The sequence below is a fragment of the Arachis hypogaea genome, chromosome 16 (genome assembly GCF_003086295.3).
Source record: "Arachis hypogaea cultivar Tifrunner chromosome 16, arahy.Tifrunner.gnm2.J5K5, whole genome shotgun sequence".
In the NCBI taxonomy this organism is placed as follows: domain Eukaryota; kingdom Viridiplantae; phylum Streptophyta; class Magnoliopsida; order Fabales; family Fabaceae; genus Arachis; species Arachis hypogaea.
This window is the reverse complement of record NC_092051.1, coordinates 7,222,577-7,236,119: the sequence shown is the minus strand read 5'-3', so window position 1 is coordinate 7,236,119 and position 13,543 is coordinate 7,222,577. Positions and strand designations below refer to the sequence as shown.

The 13,543-nt window shown below is 26.6% G+C and overlaps 1 protein-coding gene across 2 annotated transcripts; it reads left to right on the top strand.

The window, feature by feature from the left end:
- The first annotated feature begins 7,510 nt into the window (after positions 1 to 7,510).
- Positions 7,511 to 11,999, top strand: LOC112758816 (transcription factor bHLH130). 2 transcript variants are annotated; one of them, XR_003179818.2, is made up of 6 exons: positions 7,511 to 8,211; positions 8,834 to 9,096; positions 9,189 to 9,375; positions 10,149 to 10,214; positions 10,358 to 10,426; positions 11,748 to 11,999. XR_003179818.2 is itself a non-coding variant. In XM_025807593.2 (6 exons), exons 1-6 carry the CDS (start codon positions 7,848 to 7,850, stop codon positions 11,817 to 11,819), a joined length of 1,017 nt encoding a protein of 338 aa, XP_025663378.1. In that variant the 5' UTR covers positions 7,511 to 7,847; the 3' UTR covers positions 11,820 to 11,999. The 2 variants fall into 2 exon arrangements, 1 of the variants encoding a protein (XP_025663378.1); XM_025807593.2 differs by having other exon boundaries at positions 9,189 to 9,371.
- Positions 12,000 to 13,543: the final 1,544 nt, after the last annotated feature.

Here is a 13,543-nt window from a genome sequence, read left to right as displayed (position 1 = left end):
TTAGAAAATATTGGACTTAAGTATACCTGAGGGGTGTCAGTTTATTTATAGGTGATGAGCCAATAACCACTGTTGGAGTAGTTCCGCTTCTGATGGTGGACCGTCCCTTTATCCTAGGGTTGTTAAGATCTCTCCTCTAGAAGTGAGTGAGAGATTTACGGAGGCGGTTATTCACTTAGAAAGGTGCTAATTGCCTACTGGCGTGGATCCCGACCTCTTTATGGAGGTCGAATAGGCAGTGAAGGCCAATTTTTAGGATTGGGCCTTTTAATTTATTTGGGCCTGGATTATCATTTGGGTCAGAGTATGAACAAATTCTATTTGATATTTTTGCACTAAACTACACTATGAGTAGGCTACTAATACTATATATATATATATATATATATATATATGTAGACCATTTATAAACTCAACAAACTCGAAGTATCAATAATATTATTAATTTATTAATAATATATATTGTCATAAGACTACAGATCGATGGAGATTTATCAATATAAGAATAATGCAGATTGATTAAAATTTTACGTATATTAAAATTCAATTAAATTTAAATATATTGATGGTTTCAGTGGCTAAGAGAAGGGGGGTTGAATTTTAGCCCTCTTTTTTTGCTTAGTGACACTTGCTGGCCTTTGAATTAACTTCAGGAGACTTTTTGAGTTTTGTCTCGTCCCTAGCCACGAGACTTTTATTTTTGTCTCGTCACTTGGCACGAGATTTTTCTTTTTGTCTCGTCACTTGGCATGAGATAATTTTCAGTACTAGCCTCTGTGCAGTAGAAACAGAAATGGAGTAGAGAAGAGAGAAAATTACACCCAGATATATCCTGGTTCGGCTGCTAAGTGTAGTGCAACCTACATCCAGTCTCCATCACAAACATGATGGAATTTCACTATAATCTTCCTGATTACAATCTGTAAAGTGCTAACCCAACTTACAAGGGGATTCCAACAGAATCATGAAACACAACATAGATGAACAAAGGAACTCTAAGACATCTATGGCTTTTTCTTTTAATTTTGCACTCTCTGCCTTTTTCCGCTCTATGGCTTTTTCATACAAACCTCACTGTTTGCCTTTTTTCCATGAGACTCAAGACATGACAAAATTAAACAGAAAAATACTAAACAGAATACATTGAAGGAGAAGAAAATCTGTAAGCTTAGGTAGCTCTGAGAATCCTGTGCCTTGCACTCTCACTGCTTACTTCTAACTCCTTGCTTCAAACAGTGGTTGTTCACTCTTTTTATAGAAGAGGGAAGCCTCCACACTTGAAGCCAAAACCCAAGCTTAACTTCTTTTCCTTCACACATAACCGGTTCGGCCATACAGAGAGAGAAGAGATAACCATGCAAAACCCAACATGCAATTACCTCTAGTCCATCCTTGATCATCACTCTTCATCAATTCGGGCTCTCCATCCTTGGCTTGCTCTCCAAGATGGATTTCTGGCCCTTGATGCTTCATGATGATGATGACTTCATCTGCTTCAATCTCTACCTCTACCATCACTTCGCCACTCTAGCTACTTCCTGTGGTGGTTGAGCAGAATCAAAGACAAGTCACGCCTCCAAGAGTCTCCTCCTTGCTGGCCGAATCTTCTTCTTCCACTTTTGAGCATGAGGAGCTCAAGATTACTTCACCAAATCTAACCATATTTGGTGAAAATCTTAGCCACAGCATGCTTTTATTTTGATATGTTTTCTTGCCATCATTGTGATGGTCTTTAGGCGTGCTCTTCCTTCATTTCGGTAGCTCAGTTTTGCTTCCATGGCATCCATTGTTTTCTGTGTAATAATCGAAGAAGAGAAACAAATAGAGAGAGAAGAGAGAAATTCGAAAAGCATTGAATTAGGAAAGAGAATGAGATTAAATGAAATGATTCTTTTCTTGCTGAGTAGCGTGTAGCCATAAGTGCTACAATCAAATCAAATGTCTTGTTTTCTATCTCATAGTTCCCATGCAATAAATGACAATGTAATAAATTTTGGAATCCATCACATGGTGAAATGCTTGGATCCGTTGGAAGCAATTTTGCTTTCTTTTTCTATTGGTTTCGGATCATGCATGAGGAACTCTCATCACATATAAAATTGGGCTTAGTTGCAACAATCATTTAATCTGGCCCAATTAATAACATTTGCTTTCCTGATGAATATTTTTCGGATCATGCATTGAGCAAATAGGAAAGCATTCATTTTGGGCTTGTAGCAATAATAACTCAATCTAGCCCATGTAGCACAATAAACAATTCAGCCATATTAAACCAAAGCTGAATATAATTGGGCTTGCATCAGAATTTTGTTTTTGGCCCAATCAAAATCTGCATCACAAAAATTATTAGTTAACATATGTGTAATGAAAATCAAATTAATAATTTTGTAATTAATTATTTCAATAATGTTTGTTCATCATCAAAATTAAATTAGAGTTTTCCAAACTCATCATATATTTTACTCGAAATCAAGTATTATGATCTAGATAATTTTCACAATAAAGTGAAAATTAATAAACACATTATTTGATATATAGTAAATTTTTTCTGTGTAATAACAAATTTAATTTTTTATCTCTTTAAACTAAATTAATAATTCTATTTGATATCTTTGCATTAAATTAATAATCCTAATATTATAGGGTTATTATTAATGTATTAACCGTATTTTAATGTTTATTATTTACATATTTAAAAATTATATTTGAGAGTTATTTATTTAGTTTTATAATAAATGATATTTTTAAATTTGTATAATTTATTAATTAGTTTGTACTTATTATACTATATATTTAATAATTTATTAAAAAAATATTAATATAATAAATAAAAAAATAATTTAAAAAAGATATTGTTTAAAAAATAAAGACAAATAAATTTCTAATCAATTTAAATTAAAAGATAAATAACTCCTGTTCATTTTTAAATTCGACACGTTAGCATTTTTCGTTCAGAATTGACGGAAAAATAATCACAAAGACCATGTTGTATCATAAAATAAAGGATAAAAACTAAAATAAATTATTTTTTTTTTAAGAATTCGCGTTGTCATTCTGAAAAATGGATAATAGTCGAATTGGTCCACGAACTAGTGAGAAAAGGACCACTCTGACCGTATATATACCAAACTAACTATATGATTTTCTGTTTTGCCCGCTAGCAACTGCGTCCTTTCAGAAAATACAAAAGTAGTTACTATTTTTTATTCGTTTGGACTTTAGAACATTTTTTGTAGCCCAACTTAGTTATAAATAGTTAAATACCAAAGGTTTTTTTTGTCTTGGAAATACTAAAGGCTTAATTATTGGAATTTTATACTGTCAAAGATCCATCACGTGGAGCCAATCATAACCCAATTTCTCTCCTTTTTTTAATGACAACCCAATTTCTCTCTTAATTGGACATTCTGCAATCATATTCAGGCCGGCCCATTTATCTAATTTTATAAGCATTGTTGGACTCTTTCCAATAATTCTTTATTTTAAGCTTTCCTAACTTTTCTAAAACAAAAACCATGGTATTTTACTATTGAAAAACTTTTAAGTGTATCAATATACTATTAAAATATATATATAATATATATAATTAAAATAAACAGTTAAAATTTATTAAAATATTAGTGTATCGATATACTTAAAAACTTTTTTCATTCTTCTAAGTTCTAACCAGGTTGTTCTTTGCCACACCCAACAAAAAAAAAAAATAGGTCTTTAATTTCTATTTTTATTTTATGTAATATTTAAAGGTATAAAATGTTGTAAAGAATTTATATTATTACTCGTCTTTAGATGGAGTGGATAAGGAATTTCATTAAAATTTAGGAAAATAATTTATCCTTCTCGATCATTATTGTACACATTCTCCTAATTACAAGATGGAGAAAATGGTGATTATTTCTTAAAATCTATAAGATAGTAGATATATATAGATACATCAACTATATAAAAAAAGTTTATATTGTAATTTTTTTTAAAGAATAATGATAATAATAAAATATTATTTTAATTTTTAATATTTAGAATAAAATTTAATTTCATGTTTAACATTTAAATTTTTTATTTTTGTCTCAGATTTTATTTCATCGTATTTTTTATTTTTGGTCAAAATTAATTTTATTTTCAATATATACATTTTTTATTATTTTCACTACTAAATCATTATGATTATCAACTTGCATTGCCATTGCTATGTAGAAAAATAATTTTAAAAAAAGTAAATTTTGGAAAAATAAATTAAATTTGAAGTATAAAATAAATGATATAACAAAATAAGTTGTTTGGCACAAAAATAAAATACTTTAAATATTAAAATTGAAATTAGGATTTAATTAAAGTTTTAAAAGTTAAATCAATATTAAAACGAGTGTTTGGAGTTTGGACTTTGGACTTCAGAGTTTAGAGTGTGGGATTGTGACTACTGACTAGTGGCAAAGTAGTAAATAAGATGAAAAAATAAGGGCTAAGATAAGGAGATGATATTTATGGAAAGTAAGAGGGCGGCGTTGTTGGATGGTAAGGACGCAGTAGACTTGTCTTGAAAATAGAAAAATGGAGAATGCAAATATCCCATGCAATTGCAATTTTCATATCCTATGAATCTCAAAAACAAATGACGAAGCAGCTTCATTTAATAAGCTCTCATCAACAAATATCTTTTTGTTAATGTATATGTATTTATATGCATAGCTATTGATATAAGGGGGATGTTAATTTTGGGCAAACATTTTTGATAAAAAACATAGAAGATAGTTAATTATCTAACATCTTTCTGTTAAATTCTTCAATATATGAATTTAAGTCTTTTTTTTTTTTTTTATCAAAGATAGGAGACTTGAACCCCCAATCTTTTAATTGAGTATGGAAAGACTATGCCATTTGAACTATAACTCGTTGGCGAATTTAAGTCTTCTTATAGTCCACAAATAAGATATATTTTACTCGTATATAGAAATGTGTGTGAAATTAAAAGATCCATGCACAATTAAGGTTCTTTTTTCCTACCTAATTCAATTTTGTTTTCAAATAATACGACACAATATTTCCATCACTCTCTTTCTCTTTTCCCAACCTTTTTTTTTTCCATTCTCTCTTCTTTTTCTTTTTTCCTTTCCTCTTTTCATTCCCTCTGTTCTTCCTTGCCCGGTCTTCTCTCTTGTATTTACTTTTCAATAATTTTTTGTGGTGTTTTTTTTGGTGGTGTCTTATTTTATCTTTTATAAATGATTTGAACATAGTGATTTATTAGATCTGGAAGAAGGATACAGTGAATTAGTTGTCTTTTGTTTGTAAAAATATTTTCAGAGTAGAAAAATGGTCAAATTTATATGAAGAACAACGAGAATATTTTAGAATATTGTAATACTTTTCATGTAGATTTAAAAACTAAAAAGATTTAGATTTGTTTTTGTTTTTACCTGTTAAGATCTTCTGTAAACAAATATTAAACTCACTTTTAATTTATAATTGAAAATAAATAAATAATATCTAATATTTTTTTAATTTTAGATCTACTTTAATTCTAGGGGAATGCTCCCATAAAGACGCTTAAAACGTCTTTTTGTAAAGATGCTTACGTTTTGTATTATTATTAAACGTATTAATGAATCGGTTATTTTAAATTTCTTAACAAATTAAAATAAAATCGATTTTTTTTATAACAATAACAATAAACCTATTTTTTTTAGAGATTTAATTATATTTTTAAATTTTTAGGAATTTAAATATCCATAAAATAAAAAATCAGGAATATATTTGTCTTTTTATCAAAAAGTTTAAAGATATTTGGTTTAGATTGTGTAATTCGATCGAATTAAATCGGGTCTAATAATTATAATACAAATAATTGAGTTTATTATTATTGGTATAATAAACCAAATTTGTTCTGGTTTATTAAAAAATAAATTATTAATCAGTTTAATAAAAATGTTCAATAATAACATAACATATGTAATTAAATATCTTAAAAAAATATATTTTTAATGTCTTTATTAAAGTGGTCTCCTTAATTCTATTATCCGTAAGTATTATATATCTATTTTTATGAATGACAATATTTTTTTTGTATAAAAAATTTGTTGATAAACATTAAACAAGAAACGTATAATATAATATTTAATGAATATATTAATGTATAAATGTGATAACTAAATTTTTGTTCATTAAAGTGAATATAAAGCATTTGATGATATCGTTGAATAATGTTCTATCGATAAAACTTTTTTCCTGGTTTCTCTTTTTCGTAGAAGATGGTTAATGAAAGTCAAGATTGAGCAAGTTGTGTGAGTTTTTTTAAAAGAGATATATTACTTTCTGGCCCTGCCAATTGCCTTAAGAATACGATATTTAAATGAGTTATTTGCAGAGACTACACGATTTTTTGATCTGTGTCTGCAAACAGAAAAGGCTTTAACTTATTGGGCGAACGTTTACGTATATTGAATACATAGATATATAGTTTGAATCATATCGTCATTTAAAAAAAAATGTGAAGCATTTTTATAAAATTCGCTCATTTAAACTGCCACAAAATTGTTTACACTCTTTTGAATGAGATTATTATTATTATTATTATTATTATTATTATTATTATTATTATTATTATTATTATTATTATTATTATTATTATTATTATCGTGAAAAGAAAATTTGTTTTCCTATATATGTATTCTAAATTATTATTATCATCGTTGTCGTGAAAAGAAAATTTGTTTTCCTATGTATTCTAAATTAAAAATAAAACCTTTAAATTCTTTAAAATATATCTGCATAATAAGACTTCTTTCCTTAATTTATATCTTTTAATTTATGAAATACATATATTTTGTTGAATTGTCGTATATACATATCAGACATATTTCAGATACGCATTTGATAGATCTGTGCCTAAATAAAAAATAATAAAAATATTTTTTTGAACACATTTGATATAGACACACTTAAATATCATCACATGTCAGTGTGTTTAACCTTATTTTTAATATATATTTTTAAAATAAATTCAGAAATAATATATATTATTATTTATTAAAATAAAAAATATTTTAAATATTATATATTTAACATAAGATATTAAAAATAATTAAAAAATAATTTATATTTTATATATGCGTATGCTCGTATTTTATAAGATTTTAATATTCGTGTGTCAATATATCCCGTATCATATTATGTCGTATCCTGTGTCTATGTCAGTGTGTATCATAATTTTAACGTTATTTGTTCCTAAAAATATACTTGTTACAAAACAAAAAATGTCTAAAATATATATATATAATTAAAGCTTTAAAATCATTCAATACATTTTAAAAAATAATTTTTAAACCCTTAACGAATACTAGTAGATGCATTATTTATTAAAAACCCTGTATCTACATATAGATACAATAGGTATATATAATACATGTTAAAAAAATAGAAATTGGAAATAGTACAAAATAATAATAAAAAAAAGGATTACTATTTTGGGAATCATGAAGCTCTATATATAATCCAAGTGGAAAAATAAAATAATAGAAAAATTAGTCCCCTGACTTTGGTTGTTGCGTTTTCGTGGTCTTTCATTGGCCGAACATGCTCAGGCCCCAACCATTAACATTCATTTTCATCTCTCTCTCTCTCTCTCTCTCTCTCTCTCTCTCTCTCTCTCTCTCTCTCTCTCTCTCTCTCTCTCTCTCTCTCTCTCTCTCATGCTTCTTGCTTTCCAACCCAGTCATCTATTACTTATTATTACAAATAATTTTTGAATTTTGACTTTGTGGAACCAAAAGCCCTTTTTATTTTCTTAAACGTTACTTGCTTCATTCTCATTACAATTAATTAATTAAGCTGAAGAACCCTAGCTACCTATAATGGATTCCAGTTCCCGTTATCACCAACAGCAGCTAAACTCATCGTCGTCATCAGCATCAGGATTGCTTCGATTTCGCTCTGCTCCTCCTTCAGTCCTCGAACAGTTACAGGTTGTTGAAGGTTCTTGTTCATCTGAACAGGAGAGGTCGTCGTCGTCGTCGTTCTCGAGATTCTTCAGCTCCAACAACAATAAGCCTTCTTCAACAACAAAACCGCCATCACTTTCTTCGATGAATTCGAATCATCGCTTCACCAGACTCCACAACTCGTCAACTGCACCTTCCGCTTCCACTTCCTCTGGAACGGATCTACCAAGGCAGAGCACTTTTCCAGCTTCGCATTTCTCCTTCCACGATAATAACGGTTCGTCTTCTCTATCTTCTCATTCATTACTCTTTTTTCGCGTCCTTGTTTTATTTTTAATTAGCATATTAATTAAGAATAAGGAATAAAATTAGAAAAAGTAGTGCTGTTGATGAAGGTACTTTTACACACATGCACTTTTTGTTCTTGCTGCTTATATTATTAGCTTTGGAATCTCATGATTCAAGTTTTCTATGTTTGTCAAGTGGTTCTTCTTCATAAGGCTATAATTTCAGGTATTACTTTTTTCATATACAATAATCTTTAAAAAAAAATGAACATATATATTATAAAAGATTCTTCAGAGAGTGAAATTTAATTTACCTACCAATAGTGTGCCGTTTCTAGAACACACAAGATTGGAAAATTTGGTAATTAACTTCATTTTCAAGGTCTAGAAACTAATTAATTAACTATGTGCGAATGACATCTTGAAATGATGTACGGAATTGTCTTGTTTATCTAAAATATATATTAAAAATAAATTAAATTATGTATATATATATATACAATTTATGATAATTAATTTTAGCGACTAATTTTAATGTCTAAATAGTATTTTTGTTAAAAGTATATATATGTATACATGTGTTACGTTGTGATGAATAATTATTTTTTGCAGGGTATGATACTAATGCAAATACTATGACGAAAGGTGTTGGAAACTACAGTGGCAGTGATGAACTTAGTCTATCCACAATGAACAGATTCAATAACCAAATTAGCTTCTCATCATCAAGAAGCCCTTCTTCTTCAGCAACGGCAACTAATAATAATAACCGTAATGGTGGATTATTCTTCCCTAATTATGGTTCTTGGAATGAGACATCATACAAGAGGGACGACCAAAATAGGATTCATAAGTTAATTTTTTATGCTAATCAGGTACTACATTTTATTCATATTTTCTTATTTTAGTTTCTCCATCAAATCAAATACACAATTTATAATTAATTACATATGTTGATGATCATTAGAATGAAGAGTTTGGGAATAATAAAGTTGTTCATACACTATCGCATCAACTAAGTTTTCCAAAAGCGGAATCGGAGATGTTTGCAATGGAGAATATGATTCACTTCCCATTATCAGATTCTGTTCCATGTAAAATTAGAGCCAAAAGAGGATGTGCTACTCATCCCAGAAGCATTGCCGAAAGGGTATGTACGTACCATCTTTTTTCTTTTTTTCCAAACTATATATTTGACCCAAATTAAGGGTAGTCTTTTCATATATAGTTGCAGTGTAATGTAATTCACATTTACTTATTTAAGTAAGAATTAGTACATATACCGTGTGTGAATAGTATAATGAATGATATCAACTATGACATAATTGTACTAAAATTATAGATCAAATTAGTCATTTGTATATAATATATATTAAAATAAAAAATAGAAAAAATTTAGGGGCAGCAATTTTTGTATTTTGTGGCTAGTACTTAATCATAAAAAAAGTGAGTAATCTCTTATCATTGGATGTAATCTCACACCATTAAAAATACTATTGATAGTCAGTTAATAGTTACAAAACATAAAAATTGCTGGCCTCCTAACACTCCTCTAAAAAATATATAAAATAACATATTTATTATTTATTAAATATATAATAATTAATTTAATAATTAAATTAGTAGTTAATTTTTTGTATATCAAGTATTTTTGTAATGTTATAGTATATATTATAATTTTTTATTTTAAAAGAATCATTTGAAATACTAAATAAATTAAAAAATAGAAGAGATTTTCAATATTTTAATTTGGAATTTTAAAAAGAGAATATTCATTATTTTCAATCTAATTGATAATTGGAAGCATGTATTAAAAATATCTTTTAAAATAATTAACTAAACAGCTTTCATCAAATTCATGAACTCAAATAATTAATTTGTAAATTAATGATTGTGATGGTGATAATAAGTATGTAGTTATTTTCAGGTGAGAAGAACTCGGATCAGTGAACGAATGAAATTATTAGAAGAGCTTGTTCCGAACATGGACAAGGTAAGATTGTTAATCATGATTATATTCTTCATGAAACATGCATGGAGGAATATATATATATGGATGGAGTGGCGTGGTTTTTGAATTTGCATTGGAAAAGTCAACATATAAATTGACTTGTATGTATGTACATTGTTGAGCAGCAAGCCAGCACAGCAGACATGTTGGACATGGCTGTAGGATACATAAAAGATCTTCAGAAACAATTTAAGGTGCGTAACTGACAATTCTATGACTATAAGGATAGCTAGCTAGATACATTGCAAGTTTAATTTGTTTAATTTGAGAATTATATAATGAAATGTCCTTACTCGTCTCCATACAATTAATCACTAGCTAACTCATATAAAGCTATGTAGTATGTACTATCATTTTTGCACTGTCTATCTGACATATATGTAAAACATGCCCTTTTTATTTTTAATATTGGGGTTGTAGTAGTATTTTTTAATAATGTAAAAATGTAGTGTATTTTTTATTTATATTGATACCATAAATTTAAAAATCAGATTTATGTTTTTTTATTTTTTTATGATATCACAAATTATAAATTTAAAAGTTAGATTTGTAGTTTTTAAACTTTTTTTTTAATTCAAATCTAAGGATCATATTTGTATTGTAGTATTAAAAAAAAATTAAACATACTAATCGGACTCTCTAATTTATTTGAAAACAACAAAAAAAATTATCTCACTATAAATTGAATCTTTCGATTTTTCATATTTGAGAGTTCGATTTATTATTTAAAATTAAAAAAATAAATTCATATATCATAAATTCATATAAAAAATAAATTATTTCACCATATAATAAAAAATACACTAACTAACCATGATACTGAATTAAACACAATTTTTTTTCATTTCTACAAAAATTAACCGTAAAACATGCATCTATATTCACAAAAAAAGGATCAATTACTAGATCATATATATATATATATATATATATATATAATTTTAGATTTTTTAATATATATTTTATATATTCTATGCATATAACTAGTTTTCAATAAACACATAACATAATTATTGTTGAAATTACTGCTTAATTATGAGCCTTCAGGTACTAGCTAGCTAGTTTCTTATTTTTTATAAGGATCCAAATTTGATCCTCAATTTTATCATGGCATATATATGTATTGTTAATTAATTAAACTCGTGCATTATTGAGGTGGATTTATAAGTGTTTGATAATTTCTCACTGTACCATTTGAGTTGTTTTTTGGATTTAGATTAGATGTTTTGTTTAACTTTAATACATGGATGTAAAATTTTTCTTATCTTAATAAAAACAAAATATAACACGTTTTTCTCTTTCATATTTTACGAATCTATAAAAATATTCTCTTTAATTAGATTCTTCTAGTCACCAAAAAAAAAAAAACTCTTTTAACTTCACAATAGTAGATTAATTTATCTAAGCTAGTACTTTAATTTATACTATATAATATCAGTTTTATTAGTTATTCATCATATCTTTGAGATGCATGCATATACTGATTAACATTTTAAATTACTTTAATTTGTGCAGAATCTAAGTGACAAACGGGCTAAATGCAAGTGTATAAGGATGCAGAAATCAGATTCTTCAAAAAAATTTTGACCTTCTTCCGGCGCTGAAAAGTGATAACTAGTTATCTAGAAAGTAAAGCTAATATATCAGATACAGTTGTATGTTGTATGTCTATTATTGCTTGGATATATCACTGCCATTGAATCAAATATTTCATTTTCTAATTCTGTATAGAAGATTTTCTTATAATATATATTGTATTCATTTTGATGTTATGTTATTTAATTTGGACTTGTTATAACGAGGATGAAACTATATAGAAGACTACTAGCTACTTACTACTATTCAATTAGAGCATTTCAATTGCACATTATATTGTTTAGCTACTTTTCCAAACGAATGTAATGATGATAAGGTCTACCTTAAGGACAACTTCATAAAAGAAGCATCAATATTATTGACCTTTTTTAAAAAATAAAAATAAAAAGATAATATACAAGCTCTAAAAATGTGTATTATGTTCATATACACCTAAAAATTTATTAAGCCTAAGAAATTACCATTTAATAGCTATTTATTATTATATGTAAATAATTAAATAGTTGTTTAAATATCATTTTAACTTATATATGTCATGAAATTGCTTATTTCTCACATATATTTCAGGTAAGAAATTACTTTTTAGGTTTGCATAAATTTTACATATTTTTTCTTTCGGCATGAATATTTGTAGTGTGTTAAAAAAAAATTTGGATTAAAAAAATTAAATTTTAAATCTTTATATCACAAATAATTTTTCATACAATGTTAAAAAATTATTTATCCTAAAAAAGTTAAACTAATAAAAAGGCAATATGATTATTTCGAGCAACATATATTGGCATATTGCAACTATATATTACATATATTCTAAAATTATCATGACTGACAATGTTTGAAGAACATAATCTATAGTTTCGATCAGATAATTTGATATGTACTTTAAATTTTAAATGTCTGTGATATAAAAAATTTAAATATTATTTAAAGTTATATATTAGTTTATATTTTTATAATATTTAATTTAATTTAATATATTTTGATTTTATTTATTTAGTTATTAAATTAAATTTTATATTAGTGGACTTAAGATTTTAATTATTTTACTCTAATAAGAGATTATAAATACCCCATAAACTATTATACTCGTAATATAAAGTGATTTAAAAATTTAAAAATTCTTTTGGTTTTGTGATGAAAACCATGGTGTGAAAAAGTAAAGTTGAGTGAGTCTTTTGATTCAATTTTTAAATTATGGTGTGAATAAGTTAGGTTGAGGAGTTGCTTTTTTGTTAAATCAACAAAACAAAATTAAATAGTAAGTAGAGTGATTCTCTTTATAGTCGCTTTCAATCTATCATTTTATTTTCTATTTTATATTTTCAATTTCAATTCATATTTTTCCGTTCAATTTCAGTCCTTGTCTTTTTGTTTATCCTTTGAATTCTTTATCATTTAATAATAAATTTTAAGTATTAAATTAATCCTTATTAATTTATATTTGTTCTTCCTGTATCTTTACAAAAAAAAAAAATTTAGTGTCTCTCGCGTCATTTTTTATATTCTTATCGTCCTTGTCTTCCATGTTTGTGTTTTGTTGTTGTTTTATGGTTCTTGTTGATTTTATTATTTAAAAAAAATAATAAAAAAAGCATGCAGTGCAAAAAAAAATTTGATCTTTCTTATATTTATCTTTTTCATACATTATTTTTTTACTACAAGATTCGAAGATGAATCTTTTTTTTTAAATGAGGAGAATGATACGTGTTTCAAAT